The sequence below is a fragment of the Pteropus vampyrus genome, unplaced genomic scaffold, assembly GCF_000151845.1.
Source record: "Pteropus vampyrus isolate Shadow unplaced genomic scaffold, Pvam_2.0 Scaffold133, whole genome shotgun sequence".
Lineage (NCBI taxonomy): Eukaryota > Metazoa > Chordata > Mammalia > Chiroptera > Pteropodidae > Pteropus > Pteropus vampyrus.
Window position 1 is genome coordinate 322,496 of NW_011888914.1, and position 26,677 is coordinate 349,172.

Below are 26,677 nucleotides of genomic sequence, written 5' to 3' on the forward strand. Positions count from 1 at the left end.
CCACTTTATTGACTTTTATTTTTTTTTAACAATCCAGATCATTTCCCTCTTAGAATCATGGCATATTGTAGATTTGCCTGGGTATCTCTTCATTATTAGAGTTAAGTTGAATTTTTTAGCAGAGATAAAATATAGTTGATGTGGTTTACTTTCTATTGTTTCACATCATGTAACCTTGTCCCCTTATATGTGATGTTAAGTTTGACAACTTGGTTAGGGTTCTGTATACCAGATTCTTTACTGTGAATATACTGTTTTGCCTTTGTAATTAATCAGTAATCTATACTGCCTTTGTAATTAATCAGTAACCTATATTGATTAATGATACTTAGAGACACTACAATTTTCCAATTCTCTGACAGTCTTTCTCCTAATGTTTTATTATCCATTGATATTATCAAGTGGAATTATTTATTACATTGGTAGTTGTAAAATGTTGATTTTCTATTTTTCTTATTCCTTCGACATTTAGTAGTTTTATTCTGTAAAAAATTTCTTTCTCTAGTCCCAATTTTTTTAAAAAAATAATGCTATGGACTTACAAATTCTAATAAAGTAATAACTTTTAAAGTGAGTTTCTACTTAAAGAAGAATTAAATTGAATATTAATTATATACTTTGCTGTCACTTTATAATTCTGAGGATTGAGATTCTAGCTCTCATCTTTCAGCCAATGTTCTATTATTTTTTGGTCTTTTCCCCTTTGAAGAAAAATTTAATGCCTCTTTATTGTTATACATACTTCATAACAAGTGCATATGTATTTCATTTCCAGTAGACATTTTTGAGACATCTTTCTTATTGACAACATAACCCAATTAAAGTAATTAAATAATAGTTAAAAACATTTCATCTGGTCTAGAGATATATAGAGGTACCAGTCCAGAATCCACCACCAATTAGCTGTGTGAATGGGCAAACTGCTTAATCTCTCAAGTCTTTCGTGTCCTACATCCAAAATGGGAAACATTAACAGTATCTATTTCAAGAACTTGTGTATGGGCCAAATGATCTAATATACATAGAGCACTTGGACATAGACAGTGGAAAATAAATACACATAAAAATGAGATGATGCTTCTCAAGCATTTAGCACACAGTTTAACACATGGTAAGCAAACAGTAAGTGTTAGCTACAATTGTTATTATTCTACAAATTGCTTTCTGTGTTTCTATTTTGGTAAATGAGGCTAGAAATGATCCAGAAGCCTTATTGTTCGACCTCCATGAAATTTCTTCAATCTATTCAATTTTTCCTATCCTACTGTTACTATCTTAGAGTAAGTCCTTTTCTTATCTACCTTAGAGAATATCAGTAGCCTCCTAATTTATATGTTTGCATTTGGTCTTACTGCACTTCAAGATTTTTTTCTACTAACCCTCCAGAGTAAATTTTTTAAATGCGAATTCAATCATGTCATGACTTTCTTCGAAATATATCATTTCCTCATGTAGTTACCAAGATATTTCTTAATCTTATTCAAAATTCTTTTTAACTTGCTTCTGCTTATTTTCATGCCCATTACTCAGTTATACTGAATAGTTTGAGGTATCCTAAATGCTTTATTTTCCCTTGTGACTTTCACATGTTATAATTTTCTGCCTAGGTTGTCATCTATTTTGAAAGACTTTTCTAATCTCATCATCCTCCCTCCTTCCCTCCCTGTTCCCTTGCCCACAAGTCCGTAGTCATGCTGGTCAAGCGGGTTTCTAATGTCATGAGCTTTACTGTAATGTGCCCCATTAGATTATAGGTTACAACAGAATAATGACATTTCTTTATATTCTTTACAACTAGCACCCTACCTGGCTCACTCTACCTACTCAGTGAATAAAAGAGGAAAGATTAAACATATAAATGAAGTTATTTAGTTAACTTCTCTATAGCAGAACACAAAAATTACCCAACTGCCAGTTAACAGTGAAGTGCCAACAAATACTTTTGATGATGATAATGACAATAATAGGGATTCTCTTCCAAGGAAGGAAGAAGACCTTTCACTCTGGACAAGGAAATACCAATGTAAGAGAGAGATCAAAAAAATGAGGTGTCATATAGACTGTCAAATCATGTCATTAAACTATAGTTGTTTACATGGGAAAATGTTCACAATGTTTGGCTAAGTAAAAAGCAGTGCTCAGAACCATGTGATGCAACTTCTAGGAAAAGACTGGGAAAATATTCATGAAACTATTAATGTGGAGCATCTGTTGCCAGTGAGGATATCGGTTATATTTAGTTTTCTTTAGGTTATTCTATATTCTTTATATTTTCTGTATTGATCATGTGTTACTACTATACATATGTATATATGTGTGTATACACACATATCTATTTAATTTAGCTATAATTTTACAAAGAAAAAAAGGAGCATGAGAAAATGACAAAATTAACCCATCCTTGCCTTGTTCTTTATTCTCATTAACATGTGGAAGAAAGTACCTTTTTTGGTGGTTGTTTTAAAAATATAAGATGCCGTTCTAGTTAATAAATAAAGTGTTTTTTTTAATTTTCGGGAACATTTTAATATTTATTAAAAATAAAGTCTAGTTTAATAAATGCATATAAAGGCCAGTTTAATAAATGCATATAAAAGGATAACGGGTATTTCTTGGGGTTTAAAAAGTTATGAAATATTTAACTTTTGTGATTTTTTTGACTGCTAGATAACAGAAAAGTAGGTTATTTAAACATACTATAATATATGAAATACATAAAACTAACTGTGGGTTTGTGAATTTTACTCTTATAATCCTTGAGCTATAGCTGTTACTAATAAGCTATTATATATTTGTAGTCAATTACATTCTTTGATGACAATGAATATCACTTCTAAAATAAGCTGCAAATGGACAACAAGAGTTCTAACAGGTTTTATATGTTAATTCCTAAAAGGTAAATATATCTTTTTTGTGTAAGGAATAAATTGGTATATAATTGCATATTAATTATAAAAAGTAAACCAAATTAATTATATCACTACTAAAAGGAAGTGAATACATTGTAATAATTAACTTCAATAGCATACTGAATCTTGCCACATTCTGTATATTACACATACATTTGTATTTGTACTGCAACTAATTTTTGATTGTCTGATATGGCATATCCAAAATCTCTGAGTTTCTTAGTTCCATTAAAAATACAGTTTTTAACTTTCATATCATTCAGTAGGTTTGTTTTAAGCAATTAACACTAATTTTCATAACAGAGTATAGTAAATATTTTAGGGAGATAAAGATTCCGTAATTCATATAATAGAGTATAATTTATGAGGTTTTCTTAAATATATATAAATGTGTGGCCTCTAGCCATATGTAATTTTTGGTGGATCAGCCTTCTATACTCAGATGCTCAATCGATAGATAACATTTTGGGATTTCAATCTCAGAAGCTTCTGCAGCACTAGGAACCCTCTGATTAGTAGAATACATGGAAGAGACTACTCCACAGCTTGTGCTTTTCCATCACCACAGCAGTTGCCCACCGTAAGACTTGCATTAGGAAAACTTCTGTTCCTGTTGACAGTTTCTTCCAAAATTTATCTCCCTATCCATTAGTGAAAAAAATACAAACCAGGAAAAAAAAACAAAACTGTACTGAGCATCTATACTTTGCACCTTAGGTAGGCTTTATATTTCCACCAAAATATAAATGTTTAAAAAAGATAGTTACAGTGTAAGTCAGAAAGTGGTAATTTGTGTATAATTTCTAATTAAGCGAGGAATCAAAATTCAACTGGAGAGAACGTAAAGGTTTACAGGAAATGGTATCTACATTGAAGTTTAATAGATGTGAAATCAAATAAAGACACTTCCAGGCCCAGTTGGACATTTTGAGTAAAGATAGGGCATATATAAAATTGCACGTCATACTTTATGATCAGATAGCTGAGGTGTGTGTGTAAAGGATTATAGTGATAAAGCTAGGAAAATGAAAGATAAGTTTGATTAAATCTTGGAGGGGGTGCTTTCTGTGTTACAGTATTAAAAATTTGTATTACCTTTTGTAGTTATGGAGAAATCAAGAATTTTTAAGGAGGGCATAGAGTCAAAGTTGTGCTCTACCAATAACTTTAAGGGAAATTGGATTTCCCTTAAATTTAAATTAGAGATGGAGAAACTGGAAACAACAACATGTTTTGGAGAGACTCGAGGCAAAGACTGAATGAAAACCCTGTTACTGAGAATACGAGGGAAGGATTATGTAGGTAAAACATGCATAGAAAAACAACAGATATTAAGGGGAAATATGACATTAGAGTTTTGAGCTTATTTTTTACTATCCTTTTTAAGCTCACTTCACTTCAACCAAACTAACTTAGTTTGTCAGTAGTTTCTAAAAGTAACTTTTTGGTTTCAATATTTTTTACTGTGCTTGTTTTACTTTCTTGACACTCTTTTTCTTCCATATCCTCATAAAATATTCATGTATTTTATATCTTTAAAAAGCTCAAGTGTTAACTCCTTCAGGTAGCCAGCTCTCTCTGATTTTCATGGTCAAACTAATCTCTCCTAGAAGTCACAGAATATTTCATTTGTATATTTCTTATGAAAAATAACTTACTGCCAAAGATTTATATTTTAGTGGTGAAGAATAAGAGCTTTGGAATCTAATTCTACTACTTACTTGTTGTAACCTTATACAAATTACTTATTTTCACGTGACCTCAGCTTCTTCATCTTAGATTAAGGAATCATGGTAGAATCTGCAGTTTCTGAGAATGTGGATAATTGACTAAGATAAATCTTTTTTATGTAATTCTTAGTAATATTGGGAACAGTGTTTGCAAACAGCATTTGGGGAAATGATCATTTAGAGTTCTTGAAGAAGAGGGGCAAAAAAGCAGGATTAAAGTGGGAAAGGAACAAAATTCAAGGCTGAGATCATAGTGGGGAATTTCAGAGTTTGTGACTGGGAAATGAAGAAAAAAATCTGATAGATGATGATGGCTTAAGTACGGTCGTGTTTGTTGACAGATGGAGGAGCTATCAATTTATCTCTCTAAAGACAAGGCAGAAGAATTGGAATGAGAGGATCACAGGATATAAAAAAAAGGGGGTAAAAAGAAAGAAAAAAAGAGTAGTTTGTCACAGAATTCTAGAATATAATTGTCTTTTCTCCTAACTTATTAGCTGATTGGTTTCAACAACCTTTGATATAAAGTTTCTAAGCTTTTTATTTTGTGATTAATTTGCTAATGTTTATTAATTATCCAGTAGTTAGAATTACCAAATACATATTGTTAATCACAATACCAAAAGAAGCAGCTTATCTGCCCTAAAGAATAGATCAAACTGAAAGGTCCTTGTTTTTAAGTACATATTTTTAAAATGAAAAGAATTTTCTAAAATAGAAGTCTTTATACTTTGTTTCAGAGAAAGCAGTAAGACACAATATAATTTTTTAAAGGCATATTGCATTAGATCTTACCCATTTCTCTTCAGTTCTCGATTATGAAAATGAGATATGTATCACTTACATATCTAATAACTTAAAATAATAACTTGCTCATATGATCCTTTGAAATAAATGTACCTGTGACCAGAACAGAAAATTTTCAGAAAAATCTATGTATTTCTTTCCAAAGAGGACTTCATTAATTTTAAAGAGGATACTTTCTAAAAATGTTCAGGAGGCATTGCTTAATGATAACTGTAACAAACAAAAAGCAAATGGAAAGAAGGCCGTTACCTTCTACAGAGCTTTTAATAGTTATAGTGAAAAATTAAAGGCCACCTGCCATGTTGATTTTTATAAGTATGACTGATGAAGAAAGAGATACTTGCCAATACATTCATGAATAAGTGAAAAAAGAGGGATTTTATATAGTAACACAAACCTTCAAATGGAAGTTATAAAAGACAAGGCTTTTTTTTTTACTGGGTGGAAAGTTATCTGCTATATAGAAAGGCCTACTGAATGAAACATTTGTCTTCAAATTCCTTTTAATCTTCTGTGAGGTTCTGCCTGTTACCTCACTTGGAATAATGTGCCAATTTTGTAAGGATAAAGAGAATTTTATTCTTTTTTTTTTCTTTTTTTGTTCCTTTAGCTTCTTGAGGTATTATTTCCTTGAATTTCACAGTACCTACCTGTTTTTAGCAGCTCTAATTTCAGACTATCACTTTCCTGGACTAAAGTGTAAAAACTGATATTCTCCTTGATGGAGAATATTCAAGAAATGCAATCCCAGTGAGAATGCTGCTTACTAATGGATATTTCTTTTCTCCAGGCATCTTAAAAAATTCTGTTTCTGTTTCAACTCTTTAATACCTCCCGTTTTTACAAAAACAGATTAAATTGTCTGGTATCCATGGAGAAATGCTTTTGTGGTAGCATATTGCTTTTCTATTGTATATTGTAAGTGGTGGTTGTTCAAAACCCACACCTTAATAGTTTGAGTTAAAGTGTTTTTCTTTGCCCCTACAAAAATATTTACTTTGTCCTGTGACAGAGCTGAAGTGTAAGAATTATGAGAGGTATAATAGGGATTGATTTGTTTGGTGTTTATGCTTTGCTTTTCAAAGTTAATTGGCTATTCCTATAGACTGAACAGAGTTAAATGGAAATAATAATGGATTTAAAAATGTATTGGAGATTGATATCTGTTTTGTAATTGTGACAAGGAACCCAGGTTCTTAGCACTAAGAAAGAATGCTTTCGTTAGTGTGGAATAAGGTTAAAACAACAAAAACTTTTTACAGTTTTAAGCTCAGTTTTAAGCAGTTGTTACTGTGAAATACATTGATTCAAACTCCCTTCTAAAAACATTGGTAGAGAAGCTGGCTGGTAAAATTTCCCAAATCTCACAATTTCAGAACTTCGGTGTGTGTCTAGATTATGTAGTTATTACAGTTGTATACTAAAGTTAATTTTACTAAGAGGCTCATCACTGTAATTTCAGGACCTCTTAGAAAGCCATTTCCTTTTGTTGTTATCTCATTATAGTGATTAAGGTGACACTCATTTTGTTATTACTAATAGCTCGCCTTTCACTCTTGAAAGGGTCTTGGTTTGGATAATAAATTCTCTTGTCACCTTCCATGTAAAGCAAGTGGCCTCCTTTCAGCACATTCTACATGTTTTCAAAATAATCTCGTTTTAAACTGTAAGAATTCTTACATTCTTAGCTTTTTTAAATATAAAGTTTTTCTTACCTACCATATCCAAAATAAATGCATATATGTGTAACTGATAGATACATCACTAACAAAAGTAATTATACTTCCGAAAAAGTTAAGCTGTTCAGCCGTGACTCAGGTTTTCATATTTATGATAGTGAAGTGACTAATTATAGGGTTTTTTTTTGAGTCAAATTTAGAGCTGAAAATGTAAAGCACCTTATAAGATTACTTGTCAAATGTAGCTAAATGGAAAGAAAAATTATGTTTTGTTGGAAGAAGCAATTCAACTTTTTTACTTGTCTGGGAATGTGCATTTAGTATGAACTTGCATGAAGGCAAATTTGATTTTCATATTACATTAAATATTTAAGTTGTGATCATACTGCCAGCTAACCCATGCGGAACAATTTTAGCCTGGACAATGCTAATAGATCTCTTCTTCCTGTATTACTTACAGTAATATAAATGTTTATTTATAATTTTATTCACTTAGTTATATTCAATATAATAAGAGTATATGCTTTTATTTCCATTGTTATGTGGAATGGTTACTGAATATACCTACAGGTTTATGAAATGATTAGAAAATTATACTTGACAGTAATTAGGTGCCGGAATGTGTAATATACACCAAAGAGCACAAGACTTTGGCAGAGGTCTGGACCCAGAAGAGACATACTGCTAGGAACAGAACTGAATTCAGAAACTGAGTTGTGTTCTAAGCCCATTTTTACTACCTACTAACATTATAAATTGGCATAAATTACTTAACCTCTCTTAGCCTCCCCTTTCATCATCTGTCAAAAGGGAAATTTGCTTGCCCTGCCTATCACATACGATGTCGCAGTGACCCTCTTTGCTATTGTAAATCAAACTGTGTTTTAATTCCCAATATTTCAAAATTTAATCTGGTGTATGCTGGATAATTGGAAAGTATAATAATAGAAACTAGGGAGTATCTTGTGAAAATCTCTTGATTCTACCTCCTGAAGATCTGCTGAATGTCCAGTTTCCTATAAGCAAACTCATGCTTCCTGTTACAGTCCGCCGTCATCTTTGACCTGTATCACTACCACTACCTTCTTTTTATTCTCTTTCTGCCTCCTGCTAATACATTGTAGCTAGAGTGATCTTTCTAAATGTGAGTCTTATCATAATACTCAGTTCTTAAAATCCTCCAATGGCTTTCTAATCCTCTTAGAATAAAACAAAAACTTCTTAACTCCAGCCGCGGCCTTCATTTCTAGCTTCATTACTTGCTTCTCTTCCACTTGTATTCTGTATTCCAGCACATTGACATTCTGTCATTGCCTCAAATGTGCCATGATCTTTTTCTTCTCTGCTCTTTCTTTGTCTGTGAATAATCTCTTTCCACTTTTTAAAAAAGATTTTTTTTTACTTATTCTGCAAGTTCCACTTATATCAAGAGAGATGCCACTTATTGGTGTTCCTACAGTGATCCCCTTTCAGAACACATCATTGTTCATTATAATTGCTTGTATAATTATCGGCCTTCTACTAGACTGAGAGCTCTGTAAGGACAGGAACTGTGTCTGTCTTCCCTCATTGTCTGTAGTTCTCATAATGCATACGTGTTCAATATATTTGTTGAGTGAATGAATAAATGAATGACTCTATAGGAAGATTGCACAGTAAATAAGATGAGCTGTGATAAATATTTGACTCAGGGTTTCTGTAATGAGAATGTCAAAAGAATAATGGACAGGAATTAATATGAGAGATAGAGAAAAGTAGAAACTTCAAGCTTCTTCCTATTGAAGAAATACAAGTTCAGGGTTTTTTTTTTTTTTTTCTCTTTTGAATTTTAGGTTAGGATGGGCTGTATAAATGGAGACACGTTGCATGTAGCTGGACATTTGAAATAGGAGACACTGATAAGACAGAAGGAATGGTGGTAATAACAATAGTTCTGTCAACATAAATCTTAAAAGCACTTTTTGGTTTTTCAAAGCTTTTTTTTTACAGAAATTTCAAATGAGGTTAGTTTCTTAACAAAACATCTAGTGTTTTAGCTGGAGAACTTTGAAGAAAAACTAAGTTTATGAAAGATAAAACTAGCTTTTGTAACAAGGTTATGTTCTATTTTTGTTTAAATATCAAATAAATCTAGCCATAATCCTTTTTATCTTGTTTAGTTAGGAATGACTCATTAACAAGAAAACAACTAGGACTCAGAAATAAAACTGATAGATACATGTTTGTAGTAAAGTAGGATTTCTCAACAGTAGTGCTGTTGACATTTTGTGCCAGATAATTTTTTGTTGTGGAGAATCCTGCAGGATGTTTAGCAGCTTCTCTGATGTCTACCTACTAGATGCCAGTAACATCACCCCTTTATAGTTATAATAATTAAAAATGTCTGAAGTCATTGCGATATATTCCTTGGGGGCAAAATCACCCCTATTTGAAAAACAGTGCAGTAGAGAATTGAAAATTATATATCTATGTCATAGATATGAAAATTTTGTAATGTATTGGAGCCTTGTAATTCATATGTGAATTATTTCCAGATCTTTGTTTGGTGATTATTAGCAAAATGTAAAGGACCAATGTGACTCCTCTCAAATATTGCTAGGAATGTGGAAGTGGTGAGGACTCGGGGCTACTTGTCTCAGAAAGCAAAGACTTATAAAGAATAGAATTGATGATGGAAATGTAAGAATAGGATGGACAAATAATTGTTTTGACAATCTGCCTCAAAGATGAAAGTAGAAAGTGCATGACTGCCTGAATCTTTGATTTGGGGCCCAGGATTAAAGAGTTGAAGAGGTTTTCATTTCCTGAAAGGCGGGTCTTCAGTTATAGGTTGTGCACTTGTGTATACATTCTTTATTTTTTCTCAGATGCATGCATTAGTATGGAAGACAGTGAATATTTATCTTATGATGGAAGGACATGGTTTTCCAGAAAATCAGCCACATATATTTCTGTAGATGGGGGAAGCATCTTCAACCTTCTCTTCTCATACATAATTATCAGTTGCTTTCTCAAAGGATTAATGTCAGTTGTTTGGCTGCAGACTACCAGTGCTGTATTAATATATGATAACGAAGCCACAATTTGCCACTTGAACACTGCTAGCGATGGAATATCACGCTTTCTGGAGCGTGTCCTCTCTCTCTGTTACTTCTTATCTTCAGATTTGTTATTAATTATGAGAAGACTCTACCTCCTTCTGCCTAACTTCTCTCATATCCACATATCATAAATTTCTTATAATAAAGGTTCCGGGGGCATACTAGCTTAGGGAAATAATGGCAGAAGTTCTAAAATAATATGATTTTTTTTTTTCCTTTTGTGATCATAAACGAAGAGAATGGAAGATTTCATTTTTCTTAGTTGTCTTTAGAAAAAAAAGTCAAATTGCAGACGCAGACATGGCTGGAAAGTAGATTGATATTAAATTGTGTATGGATTATTACATCACTGTTAAGGATAGCAGAGATAAAACATGAACTGACTTGGAAAAAGTTGTATTATCGTAGAAATTTGTTCTTTTTTTATTACTTTTCCTTAGTGCTCGTGCTCTCTCTCGCTCTGTGGTTCTTTTTATAGTGAAATATTTTATCTGTAATAGCTGCCTGCAAGATACTGGAGCTTTTCTTGACCCTTTCAAATCTGAGTTTTTATCAGTCATTCTTATGTTGTTTTATTTTGGTATCACTTGGCAAGTTACACAGATTGAAATGTGTGATTGACATATTTCTTTTTATTGTGGAGTATAGGTAGAGTTGTAGCTCTACCTAAATAACATACTAACAAAATAAGTTTATCTAGAACAAAAACAACAGAAAGGAAAATAGGTTAATTTTCAAAAACTATTTTTAATGATGTTATTTTAGATAAACATGATTTTTTTAGTTGAAACTGTTAAAGGAAATCCTAAGTTGAAACTTTCAGACATTTAGATATATGATTTACATATTCAGGCAGTTAAACAGATTGTTTGTAAAAATATTGGAGAATATTGAGATGATTTGTATATTATAGTGGAAGCAAATTATCTTAATTTTTTTTAAAAAATGTTTTTTGCTATGTTAACATACTGATAATTACATTAACTGGCATGTACAAAGTATTTAGTATGTACTAGGCACTGTTATAAATTCTTTAATCCACATAGCAATTCTATTTGGAAAAACAAATATTGTTATTCTCAGGCAGTTCTTTTACTTATAGTGATCTAGCGGTAGGTCTAACATTTGAACCTAGGGTTTGAACCCAAGGTGTTCGGTTCCATAGCCTGCATTCTTAAAGACTCTTCTCTACTGTTTTATAAACTTTTTCTTATTTATTAGTACATGTTCACACATACAAATTTCTTCTATCTTGGCAAATAAAATTGCCGCTTACATAAATATATGCAAAACACCAACATTCTGGGCATTATTAAAGACTTACTAAAGCATGACACTCAGATGAAAGGCTTCAAAGGACCAAACTCACAAAATATAAAGGAAATATAATGAACACTTTTATAGTTAATTGGAAGAACATGATAAGTATCTTGTAAGATTATAATGTGGATATATCATACCCAGCATGTGATATATAAAGATAAAGATATAGACATAGACAAAAATCCTATCTATAGTACTTAATTATAGGAATGGGGTCAGATAAAGCTTCACTAAGGATGGGTGGTTTGGAATTTTAGCAAATATATTTGTAATGAATTTTAGCAAATATATTTGTAATGAATCTTCCTCAAGAAGTTAAGCACCTCATAGCTAACTCCTTGATATAAATATCTCTAAATTTGAGCTTGACTCTAAAAAAATAAAAAGTAATATTTTACTTAAATACCTTTTGTGAGACTCCATGTTATTTTTGTGCTTTCTGTGGTTGGTAATTTAATATTCTATAATGCGTGTTATTTGGTGGTATAACTTAGGTAGGAATTTTATAAGGATGTAATGACAATATCAGGTAAGAACAATCAATGTACCTTATCTTGATTTAAAAAAATAACCTGTTTCCTTCAAATTCTAATTTTGTTAAACCTTTTATAGCACTCCACCACCGTCTATTTATATGATAAGAGAAAGATTTCATTTTGAGAAAATTAAGAACTTCAAAACCTGTATTGACACTGTGGCTAGATATGTTCCTTTAACATCTGTAACTTGAAAAGGTTTATCTTTTAAGCTTCTTACTTAAAGGACTACTAATTTAAACTACAAAGTAACCATGTCGAGAGTGACAAAATAGTCATATTCTTACAAGGTTAGTCCTCTCTCCTTTGGCAAGGATCACCCTTAGTCTTGTCATGCCATAGGTATTAATGCTCATTATGGTGAAATGAAATAAAAGCACATGAAGATGTTCAAGCATCAGATACCCCATTTTTCCATTGGTATACATCGTCTCACAAAGGTGTTTTTTTCACAGATTATTATACAATATTAGATTATCCCTAAATTACATAGAACTAAGTCAGTCTCAACTTGGCTTCTAGACATTTTGTTTATTTAGACATATATACAACTAGTATTCTTATCAGTCTTTTGTTGAACATATACACCAAAGGGCAACTCAACTTAAATGTTGAAAAAAATATATTCTGAACATATCATCTGACCCATTCCACCTGGTCATTATTTTTCTGTGACAGTATGTCTTCACAGTGTATCATATTCTTTTTTTCTGTATATTCTTCACCATTTCTTTTGAGTGCAGTCTTTGAGCTGCTTCTTTCTTTCCTTCTTATCTGTATTATGATTGGTATAAATTTATATTTTTCCAAACCTTTATATTAATTTTGAGATGATTTGATTATAATTAATTAGGAAGATTTTATGCTTTATCAGCTTTCTGTACATAATATTATATTACAACATCATTAGTGTAGAAGTACAATCAACTATTATATTCTAGATAATTTTCAACAAATTTTTCATTTGAAAATGTACACATTTACATTATTATCCTTTACCTTGAGATTTAAGTTTTAACTTGAAAAAAGTGAAATATTACATATACATATAAATAGGCTTTAACCTTTAGTTTTGTCATGCCTCTCACCCCATAGGTCGTTGGCAAAATGAATTAATTTATCTTAGCAACACATGAAATTGGGGAAAAAAATGTACAGAAGGGTGTGTGTGTATATATATGTGTGTGTGTATACACACACATATATATACACACACACACACACATATATATATATACACACCCTTCTGTACATTTTTTCCCAATTTCATGTGTGTGTGTACACACACACACACACACACACACACACATATATGCACACATATATATGGTTGTGCTCATGTAATAGCACATTGTATTAAAATTAGTTTTTTGTTTACAATAATCATTTTTAAAATTTAAAAGACAACCAGTAAAAAATAAATTGAAGTAATTTTTCATAATGTAAGGCATCAGTGATATTTCTGTGTTTTCCAATAGAAATGTAAATTACAAAAAAAAAAATTATTTTAATAGTGGCCTGTCTAGTTTCAAATCAGTAACAGAAATGAAAGAATTTGTGTACACTCTAGAATATAGCAAATCTAGTTATCTAAAACTAGAATATTCTTGTTTTTGAGTTCAGAGGATGAGTTAGTTATTCTTAAAAAAAAGGAACTAAATTAGATGTCTTGCATATCTAACAACTATGTTTTCTAGACTTCACTAAAAACGTATGAAATGATATTCTAGTAGTACCTACATTATTTGTTTGCAAAATACTGTGGATGCAAAATGGAGAGGATATAGATAGAACTGTGTCAGATTATTTGCTTTGTGTGGTGATAAAAATTAGTGATGAATTGATTTTCTATTATTAAGGAGAAGAAAGTATGCGAATCCACTTAGAGAATTTTACTATTTTATATCTAATAATTCTGCTTATCTCATATATATGTAAATGCATACATAGACATATATATAATACATGTCTATGTATGTATATATGTTTGCTTTGTGTGTGTGTACAGTGCACTTCTCTTTTGAAAAAAAAGATTGAGCTCAACATCATTTGTTGTAAGGATTTATTCTGCCTATTATTTCTTTTATTTCTAAAAATTAAGGATTGAATGAATCTCCTCATTGCATCTTTTTTGAATGTCATGCTTCAGGGTAAACTGATTTTTTTATGATCTTCAGAAAATTTTCCACTGACATAACAGAAATGATTATTTATCTCCCCACATGTTCAAATGGCCTTAAACTGCTTTAAGATTATTTGCTTCATAAGACAGTATTGATCCACATTTTATAACTGACTAAATAAGGGGGAAACATAATCTTTATAAAATAGCTAAGAAGAATGCTTTAACTGATGATTTTGTTTTAATCATTTTTGAAATCACTGCTGAAAACTGATAGTGAAAATCCATGAGACTACTTGAAATGGAAGGACTGCTTTTTATTTTAGGAGTTTAAGATGTAGTAATTATTTTATTCTGGCTATGAATCTTTTCTACAGATATGTAGATTTAAGTATATTGTAGGAGAAAGGCTTGTTATTTAGTCATCACTCACAAAATAATCTAATTTTAATTATTTGAATTGAACTAAAATGTTCATTAAACATAATGAAATTGTAGGCATTTGTATTTATATGCATATATCTTGTCTAGATGAAATTTTTGAATTTGAAGTAACCTGCCCTTACAGAATATTCTGATAATGCCAAATCCACTATTAGCCTCATCGAAAAATAAACCAATAATTGCCACAAATAGCTCTCCAGTTTATATATAATTGGTCAGTTGTATGTCCCTATACACATTTCCTGCACGTCTACCTGTGCTGGGTAGTTTTCTCACTGAGTAATTTCTCACAATGATGAAATTACTTAAGCTACAGCTTTGGCAGGAAAGGTGACTTTAGTGTCAACATTCACCATTGAAATACAAGATAATTGATAATTAAGCACATTGTAAAGGAAACAAGTTAAGGCACAATATTTATAATTTATATGAGTGATTTCATATGAAATATCAGAAACGTAATTAGCTTAAGCACATAATCAAATGATTATATATACTATTTCATGTTAGGTCAAAGGTAATATAATATTTAGATATCATCATATTTGTCTTTTATCACATAAAAATTTGGTCTATTGCCTGGCATAATGCAAAGAGTAGGCAAACAATTATTTAGTCAAGGAATGAATGAGTAATTTGGCTATATTTGCCTAATAATTAATTTGTATTTCTTGTTCACATATACATCTCAAAATGGGGAAGTGGCTCAGTGTTGACTAGAGGTAGAAAGTAGAGTGAGATCAAAACTTTGCATGAGAATTCACATTGTGAAATAATCATAATAGTTAACCATTTATTGAGCGCTTATTCCCCACTAGACACTGTGCTAAGTTCTGCACATGAATTATGTACTTCAATTCACAACAATCTTAGAGGTTATCTTATTATTAGGTTTCTCTGCTATAAATATGGAAAAACTGGGCCCAGAGAACTTAAGCAAATTTACAAAGTCACCCAGCTAGTACATGCTGGAGGGGAAGCCAAACTCATAATTTATACAAAGGACAAGCTATATTACACCTTACATGATGAAATTAACACTAGCTATCATTCAGAATATAAGTTTTATCTTTTAAAAAATGTTGTTTTAAAAATGATTGTGTTAAAACAAGAATATTAATCTTTCATGAGAGGAATTCTCATTCATATAGTTTACATTATTTTGTGTATGTACAGCATGCATTGTAACCTTTCTCGATCGATGTTTTCAGAACTGTGAGGAATAATTTATCATGAGAGTGAATAATAAAGAAATTAAAAAGCATAATAAATATAAGAAAAATACTTGAAAATAAAGTTGACAGTAATCCAAAATCTTCTTAACACCAATTACTGTTTAAGAACTCTCCTTGTCGCAGCCTCTTGTTCATAATGACATGACTTCAAGGAAATCTTTTAGAAAAATTAAATAATACCATCATAAATGAGCCACATTTCTTAGTTACTACAAATAAGTAATGCAGAGTTTGAATTTGGTCAGCTAGCTTCCTCTAATTTAAGTGTTTTTATTCCATGGCGACCCCACAATTATACTATTTTGCTATAGACTTGAATTAGACTTCAGGTTACTGTATTTTAGTTCTTTTCTAGTGGAGTTACTAAATCCTGAGATTTCACTTTGTTTTCTTTATCTGTAGGTTGATCTCTTAGAATGAACCTCTGAGGACAATATTAAGATCCAAATGGTCTGATTTCATTTTGAATCTTTCCTTTTGTAGGAGTTGATTTTTAAGGGATTTGCAGAATTTTAAAATTTCATTTCTAGATCCTTACTTGCAGGAATCAGAATGACTGTGCATATCTCTGGGAAAACTAACAGGGTTTGACAACAGAGGCACAGTGAGAGTTAGGGGTGAATCGTTAGGCAAAGGGATCCCTGACACAGGGGTACATCTCGGTCAGGGATTGTATACAGGGGCCAGACAGCCCTTTTAGAACCTCTTTCACACTCTGGCTTGAGGCATCACTGAAAGACTAAGAGTGTGTGTGTTGCTTTTGGAGTTTTGAGAGTTTGGTGATGGTTTATGTTTTTAAAGCATTTCATTGAAGACATTGTAGGAATTTTAACAGCTAGATGACTGATTACCGTGTTATCGTTAAAAAAAAAAAAAACCTTTTGTAAATAGAAATATTAAAATGACTAGTATGTCTATAGCATTTAATAATTAATAACAAGGAAACAAGAACATTGAAGCCCAGGAATATGAAGACTTTGTCCAAATTACCTGCAAGTAAGCAGTGAAGTGGATTTGAACACAGATAGTTTTATTAAAACCCAGTTCTATTTTACTGTATCACATTGCTTCGTTAAAGTAGCCTAATATTGATAAAGTAGAATAAGAATACAAAAGAGATTTTGAATGTTTAGTGACATCAGAATTACAGTGACATTCCAGTAAAATAAAGAGTATTTTAATGCCAGATCTCAGCAAAATTCTAGCATATTTCAAACTGATAATTTAATAAAGGAGAAAAAATTGTACTTAATAATGCTTTGTTTTATTTCCTTTTACAGTCTAAAAATCTTAAAAATGAAACTTGTAAAACATTCTTATTTTATATTTGTTTCCTTTTCACTATATATGATCAATAAAACATTATGTACTCAAATAACAAATAAATAACATATTTGTAATGCCTTAAAGTTAATTTTGCTTTTTAGCTTTAAAAATCCCCAATTATTTTCAGCGCCTGGGTGCCTGTTATCACAAACTTTATATTGTTGCATCGTTTCTTTTCTAAACTCTTGAAAGTTAGTTGTAGGATAATTTTGGATGGTGCCTCACAAACTGTAATATACTCATTACATCATGTTGTTTTTTATCCTCCCTACCCACTGTTCATTCTCAATGTGAAAAATCATAGCATATCAGTGACAGGAGGTCTGGCTTTTAGGCAGACTTTTGTAATTATTCCCACCAAGGCACTGTCAATAGGATTAAAATACAGGATTTGGATCTGTCCATCCTAGATGAGGTCAGTACTTTGCGCAGTGGGAATACTATTTCTACAAGCTGTGTTTTCCCTTTTGTATTATAGAAGCATAGACATTAATATGACACAAATATTTGAAAGCTCCTATGGAAACAGACTAGCTTTGCCTGAATTAAGTAAAATGTCCATCTGCAATAAATAAAATAACAGCATTCATTAGAATCCCTAACTGTGGATGTTTGTAGATTCTACAATAATATTGAAGTCCAGAAACTTTCAATTATGAAACAATCTACTTATAGTTCATAATTAATAAACTTTTTGCAGCTGCATCACTGTGGCCGGAAACATCTGCAAAATCTCATATGTTACAGACACATACACATAATTCCTTCAGAAAAAGTTCAATTGTGCTTAAAATCATGGGTCTGGAAACAGAGTAAGACCTGAAGACACGGAGTCTAGCTGTATTCAGTTCATGGGAGGAGAATGAGAGGGGGAGGAAACCAGCCCTTGTCTGGCAAAGCGATGTGAGTAAAAATTAAGTGTTTTTAAGGCCTATTCAGATTTACTCAAAATTTGCTTTGTATATAATGTATCCAAAGTCTCCCCCAAATATAAAGATTGGTATTTATAAGAATCTATAAGAATCTGTTAAGTTATAAAATTACTCATAAAATTGCTACTCCTCAGATAAAGATAAATTACTATTTATGTAATACTAAAAGTAACAAATGGGTAAAATGAATATATCGATTATAGATTTTCCAAATTTTAAAATAATTCATAGTTAATTTTTATATCTAAATACAGCTTTATAAAACAGATAAATATAGAATATATGTGTTAGAAAGGCAAAGTGATATGTGTTAGAAAGGCAAAAAACAGATAAAATGTGTTTTGTTTTTTTTTTTTGCTTACGTAGATGTTTGAAGTTGCATTGATGGATTTTATAATATATAACAGTTTTACTGAGCTGTAATTCACATACCATATAATTCACCCATTAAAATGAACAATGCAGTGGGGTTTTTTTAGTATAGTCTTAAAGTTATACAACTATCACTACAAATTAATTTTAGAACATTTGCATCACCCCAAAAAGAAACTCTGTACTCATTAACAGTCACTTGCCACTTCTTCTCACTATCCCATCCCTTAGCAGCCACTAATCTACTTTGTCTCAATAGATTTGTCCATTCTGAATATTTCATATAAACAGAATAATATAATATGTGATCTTTTGTTACTGGATTCTTTCACATAGCATTATATTTTCGAGGTTCATCCATACTGTATCATGTGTCAACATTTAACTCCTTTTGATTATTGAATAATATTCCATTGTGTTTATTCATTTATTGATGGATATTTGTGTTGTTTCCACTTTTTTAACTAATATGAATAATTCTGCTATGAACATTTGTGTGCTCGTTTTTTGTGTCATATGTGTTTTCACCTCTCTTAGGTATATACCCAGGAGTGGAATTGTTGCATAATATGGTAACTATATTAACCTTTTGAAGAACTGCCAGTTCTTGCAAAGTGGCTGCAACATTTTACATTCCTAACAGCAGTGTATAAGGGTTGTGATTTCTCCATATTCTTATCAACATTTGTTTCATCTGTCTTTTTTATTATAGCCATCCTTCTTGGCATAAGTGATATCTCATTATGCTTTTGTTTTGTATTTCTCTTATGGCTAATAATGTTGAGCATCTTTTTTGAGTGTTTCTTGGCCATTTGTATCTCCCATAGAGAAATATCTATATAGATTCTTTGCCTATTTATTGGTTGTCTTATTAATGAATTTTAATTTTAATGTTTATTTTTCTTAATATCTAATTTGTTACTTTTCTAAATTATACCTCATTTTACATCCCTCATCAATTTTTTTTTGGAGCTATTTTGTTATCATGCATTCTTTAGAGACTTTTATGGTCTGAGAAAAGATCTGGAAACTCCAGAATAATGATTCTGGAAACCTGGAAAACTTTTAAAACATAGAAATGTCAAGGCTCTAGGAATGATTCAGTTACTGTGATAGGGCCAAGGCATTAGTGTCTTTTCAAAATATTGCTAATGTGCAGTCATGGAGCATAGTTAAGATAATGGAGTATCAGTGCCTTAAAGTCCAGGATGATGTCAGATATGTCTGAGATTAAAATCAAGCTTAAGATTTCCTAAAAAAATATCCCATTAAGAACCAGGAAATCTTTCTTGGACGTAGAAGAATTTTAGAAGTATCTGGATTTTCTGGGATAACCGGTCAGTGAGAGAGGGTCCTTAGAAATATAATCAGATAGGATATTACTCCAGCTTACCCTTATAATAAAACCGGAAGAACCAGAGCAAGTCTGACTATCTGTACTCTCATTCAAAAGGAAGAGATATTCCATTTCACCTATTGCTTAGCCTAAAGGTGGAGATTTGTCTGTGGCTTTTAGGGATGGCCTTTAGAACTGTTCATTGAGAACACAGAATTGTTACACCAGTACTGTGATTGTCTCACAGACTGCCTCATGCAAATATATACTTAAAGACTTGGCATCTTGTTGCTTAAACGCTTAACATCTATTGACAACTATGGAATATGTGATTGTTAGTAGAGTTTAATTGAGATTCAGAATATAAGAATTTAGTATCAACTCTCTTATGTATTTAAATAACTTCAAAATTTTGTTGCAGTAATATAATTTTTAAGCAATTAATTTGTAAATGGGAAACTCTATTGACTTTTGTGTTCCTTTGAAAATAATTTAAATTCCAACTATTGTCCGGACCAATTTAGTTACATGCGGACAGTATTCTTAATTAAAAATAATTAAAATTAAATATAATTACATTTATTTTATTACAGTAGATAACTACAACAGATCCTGTAACATAGTATATTGTAATATAATTTAGTGGATATATTACAGTAGATAATATTGATACCGATACTGTCTAGGAAACAAGTTTCATGTGCTTCCTAAATTTCCTTTTTTTTTTTCCGGTGGTTTTCCATTTAAAGAATGGACTAAATGAAAACTTGCTAAGTGCATGAAATCTGACAAGATCATGGTTCTTGGCTCTAGGAAAATGAAGTTATGTAATGCTATTCATTAAGGCCTTAACGACTGGAAGAAAAGAAAAGCAGTTAAAAGAATCAATTTTAGGCCTTTGGGATAACACTGGAAAAAAATATTATTACTAAAATAATACGTGAAAATTTGTTTTTACAAAAGTAATGAAATATTGCAAACAAATTTTATACATATTCCTAATTTTCATCAATATAATGAAACATTACCTTAAAACAATGTTCAGGTTAAAAAACAAAAATATCGAAAGAGAGGAAACTAAAATGATGTATTTCTTATTGTATCTAACTTTACCATAGGCACGTACTATATTAATTAAAGTTTAGTTTGAGTTCAAATGCTATTGAACAAATGGAGAGATAAGGCAAAAGAAAAAAAGTTTTGAAACTGCTATTGCACAATTCCTAGAAAGTTATTTTTGTATGTTTTGTAGTTATATGTGAAGGGAATTTATATTTGAGATTTCAAAAGGCATTAACCCCTACAAACTTTTTTACTAATACTTTTTAGAAGACCAGCTGCATTTATGCAGAGGAGAAATTGCCTTGATTTCCATGTAGCCTTTTTGGGAGCAGTTAGGGAACTCATCTAGTTCTTCCTTATGTGGTTGACTCTCAGATATGCCACTTTACCCCCGTTTTTCTCACTGAATATTTTACTCAAGCTATTTTGTGTAGATATCTTGTCTAAAAATTTAATTTTAAAAGCATCTGTTACTTCCTTCCCAAATTTTTTAACTACCTAATTGCTCACTATTATCCTAAGAGACACAGCTTATGTTGTTGCATGTTTTGAGCTTAACTCTTAACACCATAGTTCCAAAGATTTGTGTAGTAGTCCCCTGTTATCTACATGGGGTACATTCCAAGATCTCCAATGGATGTCCAAAACCCGTGGATCATACTGAATCCTATAAATAATATTTTATTCCTATATGTACATACTTATAATAAATTTTAATTTATAAATTAGGAACAGTAAGAAATTAGCAATAACTAACAATAAAATGGAATAATTATAGCAATATATTGTAATAAAAGTTATGTGAATGTGGGTTTCTCTCTTTCCCCCTCTCTCAAAATCCTGTTGTACTGTAGTAACCCTTATGCTAATATGAGATGATGCAGTATTTATGAGATGAAGTGAGGTGAATGAAGTAGGTGATGTGACATTTGTTAGGCTGCTGTTGACCTTCTGACAGTACATCAGAAGGAGGATCATCTGCTTGGGGTGATCTTGAATCATGGAGGATACCAGATGACCATGGGTAACTAACTGAAACCATGGTAAGCAAAACCACAGAAAGCAAAAGCATGGATAAGGGGTGAGAGGACACAGTACTTATTTTTAATGACTCTAAATTAATAATTTCCTTAGAGGTTAAGTGAAAACTGTCATGTTACAACTCATTATTTTCAATATTAACTGAACCGAAAGAGAATATTACTTGAAAGAAAAAAATGTTAAGACTTTTATGACCACATTTTTCCAGGATTGCCTCTATCATTATCTATTTAATAATAGCCATACATGTACTCCATAATTTCGCAGGCATTATCAGTACCAAAATTAATAGTGAAATTGAGAATACCTATTTAATGTCTCTTCTGTAAGTTGTGCTAGGATATTATTTCATAGTTATCTAAATTAAAATAATAGCTTTAAATTAGTAAAGGGCATAATAAAAAGACCCATTGAAAATTAATTTTTAGTGTTGCTAAAGCCCTTGAGAACCATTAAATATGAGCCAAACTGGCTCATTCTGCAGTCAAGGCTGATGGAATAGCATATGGCTGAGTATCAGTAGTCCTGTGTTCTAAATCCAGTTTTAACCTAGACAAACAGAATTATTTGAAGAACTCAGGTTACTTTTGCTTCAAATCTGTTTTTCCATCTGTTAAAGTGGTAACAGAATTTAATGTAATTTGAAAGTTGAGTGATAAGGATTTTAAATTTCTCTACATTAGGTACCATATATATTCTGCAAATCATGTATGTTGAGCAAAAATGCACATCCTTATTTGTGAGAAAAATGGGAGTAAGCCTTTAGTTAGAGGCTTTTATTTGCAAAGGGAGAATGAGGATTCTGAGGCTTTCCACTAGATAGTTTGCTGCCTTACCTTGTAAATGTTAAATCATGTTGCTATTGTGTTCTCCATGTCCCTGCTTCCTAACCTCCTCTCCCTGTAAAAAGTAAGTAAATACATAATATCATTAAAGACTCAGCATATACCTCTCTCTCTCTCTCTTTCCTCCTCCCCCTCTCTCTTTCCTCTCTATCTCTGTTTCTGTCTTTCACTTTTTTAATTATCGGGTCTTAATGTTATCAAGCTGCAGGTTGTAAAATATTGCCTTCTCTATTTTATGGATGCTCTATCTGACCATTGAATTACAGATAATACATAGAACAAGAAGCAGTGAATACGTAAATGAATTACCATTCTGGTAAATTCTTTATCCTACCAGGTAACCATTCTTTTGTGTGGCAAGATCATATCTTTAGAAACATTTTTAAGTGTTATATTTTTGTTATATTATTTTGTAATGAATCTCATTGTTCTTTTTGTGCCTTAGATTTTTAGTAATTGCTACTGAAAATTGCTAATGTGAATAAGCATTAAGCTTCTTTGCCTAACATATTGTGAGTGTTTTCCTCTTGTATGAATTGAGAGAGCCAACTAAAAGCAAACTAACTTCTGAGGGCAGTAGTGGATCTTATATTTACAAAGAGATGATTGTAGTTCTGTGTCCCTATCTATCACTTATCTATCATAATATAACATATCTTTAAATTAAGTTTCTAAGTTATCTAAAATATTTTGTTCATATTAAACAGCCTATATTCTGGAAACTCAGAAGATGATTCTGAACTTTCAATTATATCAGAATTATGCATTAAATATTCAACATGTGAATAAAACTAGAGAATGACTCAACTTTTTTCTGGAGAATATAACCATCTTGATTAGATAGGATTGTTTTTCCCATCCAGGAGTGAAAATGTGGTTAAATTACTGAATAATGCCCAAGTTGGCAACATTAAATAAACTTGAATATAATAAATTAAAAGTTATAATTGAATTTTTGTTAAAGACTCATGAATCTTTACAGATATGGTTTATTAATTTCTATTTGAAAGTCACTAAAACTTAGATATGCACTTAATAAATATGAAGGATACATTGAATTTAACATATTCAATGTATAATACCATCTATTAGTAAAAAATATTGAAACAATGAAAATTTAATATGCTAAATTTTATTGAAGACATATATATAACAAATAGGATCTAAGTGAGTAAAAGCAACTTCAGTAGGAGGTTATAGAGATGTTTTCTGTACCTGTCTATTTGTTGCTCTGTGTTAGTGTGACTGTACCCTAAGTCTCTCTCAGCAAAGGAGAAATAGTCCCCATCTGTTTACAAGGCTTTCTGCTTAATTCCGGTAAAATAGGTTTCTACCTATTCATGACATTTCACTATTTTAAGTAATAAGGAAATTTCACTTAGTGGAAAACAACCTTGTAAATTGGTTGCAATTATATCTTAAAGTTTCCTGAAAATTCGGACGAAATACATTTTCTATCATTTTCAGATGAAATTTTTACATGATTATGATTTCTCGTAGTGATTAAAATTATTTTAATATTTTATTATAAATCAAATTAACACATGAAAAGTTAATTTACAGCTATATTTGATAATAAAAACATAACTTTAAAGTGTGTTAGTGCAGATCAACAAATAAGTTAATTATATTGAAATAGAGTTACCCTGGATCAAATATCCTAAGATTTTGTCTAGATAAATTAGGCTTGTGTTTAGTTTGGGACTCTAGACTTTGGACTGTGGCAGCTACAGGTACACATTTGCTGTATCGCTTGGTTCTTTTTATTTTGTTTTAAAATGTAGTAATATAAAATCGAGTTATTGATATACACTAAAACAAAATTGTATCAGAAAGAGCTTGTTTTTTCACAAATCGAATTTCATATTTTATTCTTTGCTCAATATTACTAAAATTTAAAAACAGGTCTATTTGAGCTCATGTTTCGTTTTCACTTTCTTTTGCACACCTAGCTTGTGGCCGTGGGTTCTACAAATCTTCCTCTCAAGATCTTCAGTGCTCTCGTTGTCCAACTCACAGTTTTTCTGATAAAGAAGGCTCCTCAAGATGTGAATGTGAGGATGGGTACTATAGGGCTCCATCTGACCCACCATATGTTGCATGCACAAGTAAGTTCATAACAGTAAAGTTGAGGTTTTTCAGATCCCTTCCATTGGTTTGTATTATTGTAGCATCATTGAGATAGGCATTGGATTTGTGAATACATTCTTAGTTATTAAATATTTAAACATTTTTCATCTACTGATAAGGCAGAACAATAGCATAAAATAGATATATCTTGCATCAATTTTAATTTTATGTCTGCAAAATCAAGAAGCCTTTTAATATTTTCACATTTAATAGGAATTATAAATAAAATGTACAAGTTAGTTAAGTCTTACAGGTATATGAAATGTGATTAAAAAGTAAAGGTTTCTGAATTAAAATTCCATCACTAAGTAGAGCAGATCTCACATCTTGGTTCTTCGATTAATGAATGTTTGAGAGACCTGAATCTAAAGCCAATTCTAGGCACTCATGTCAGTCATTCTTGAGCACATTAAAAATGAATAAATGTATTCTCTTTTATATGGTTAAAAGGAAAACTATTTTTAAACAACCGTACAACTGTTTTCTTACGTGCATTAACTGTTCTTTTTTTTAATTGCTTGAAAGGAAAACAGCTAAAGACCATGGCTAATGTACAAAGATAGTTGTTATCCTGTTTTCATTTGACATATTAAATGGAAAATAAATAAAGCCTCTTGCCAAGTGAATTCAAGGAGGCTTTTATATGGCTTCTCTAGGAAAGGTAATGAAATGTTTATGTGAAAGAAAGCATTTCAACTAGTTTTCTGTATGGTAATTGAGCCACTAGCTTAATGCCCCACACAGATCCTTTTTTTTTTTTGCTTTTTTTTCTATTTTTGTTTATTTGTTTGTTTATTTTTGGTTTCCAAAGGGCCTCCATCTGCACCACAGAACCTCATTTTCAACATCAACCAAACCACAGTGAGTTTGGAATGGAGTCCTCCTGCAGACAACGGGGGAAGAAATGATGTGACCTACAGAATATTATGTAAGAGGTGCAGTTGGGAGCAGGGTGAATGTGTGCCCTGTGGGAGTAACATTGGATACATGCCCCAGCAGACTGGATTAGAGGATAACTATGTCACTGTCATGGACCTGCTAGCCCACGCTAATTATACTTTTGAAGTTGAAGCTGTAAATGGGGTTTCTGACTTAAGCCGCTCCCAGAGGCTCTTTGCAGCTGTCAGTATCACCACTGGTCAAGCAGGTATGTTTTTGTTTTTGTCTTTACTAAGTGAATAATGTTACTATGTAACTGAGGTGTCTCACTTGAATATTTAGTTAGCGTGGCTACACAAAATTCAATTATTCCAGCTTGTTGATTATTCACACCTTTAACTTTTCTTTGTTATTTCTCCTGTTGCCTGTTAAACCGTTACTAGACTCATTAACATCTCCTCCAGAGATCTGGCAGGAGAAATAAAAGGGATAAATTGTAAACCAGTTAAGACTGCTCTAAGACAAGCAACTGTGTTAAAAGATCTAGGGGAGGAGAGTGAAAATATTGGATAAAATTAAATGTAAGATATTTCTGGCATTTTTTACCTTTTTATGTGATATATGCTCACGATCAAAGTCTGCATGATAATTAGGAATAATGAAAGAGTTGATTGAACTGTCTCACATAGTGTTAACCAATTTTTTTTTACCACATAGAATGTGATATTTTTAATATATAGCAAGTCTGCATTAATTTACATGGAATTTTAAGTTCATCAGTAGGATTTGTGATCATATTAATGTCTATAATTTTAGAATAAGTGCTTGGGAGATCGCATGGATTTCAAAAGAAACGAATTAGGAAATA

At 31.3% G+C, this 26,677-nt stretch overlaps 1 protein-coding gene across 1 annotated transcript in view; it reads left to right on the plus strand.

Annotated features, from left to right (window-relative positions):
• EPHA7 (EPH receptor A7) overlaps positions 1-26,677 on the plus strand; it is a 163,120-nt gene that overhangs the window by 29,151 nt on the left and 107,292 nt on the right. Inside the window, exons 4-5 of the mRNA XM_023534816.1 lie at positions 24,753-24,908; positions 25,742-26,077. Coding sequence (XP_023390584.1) covers positions 24,753-24,908; positions 25,742-26,077 — 492 coding nt within the window. The remainder of the gene's footprint in view (positions 1-24,752; positions 24,909-25,741; positions 26,078-26,677) is intronic.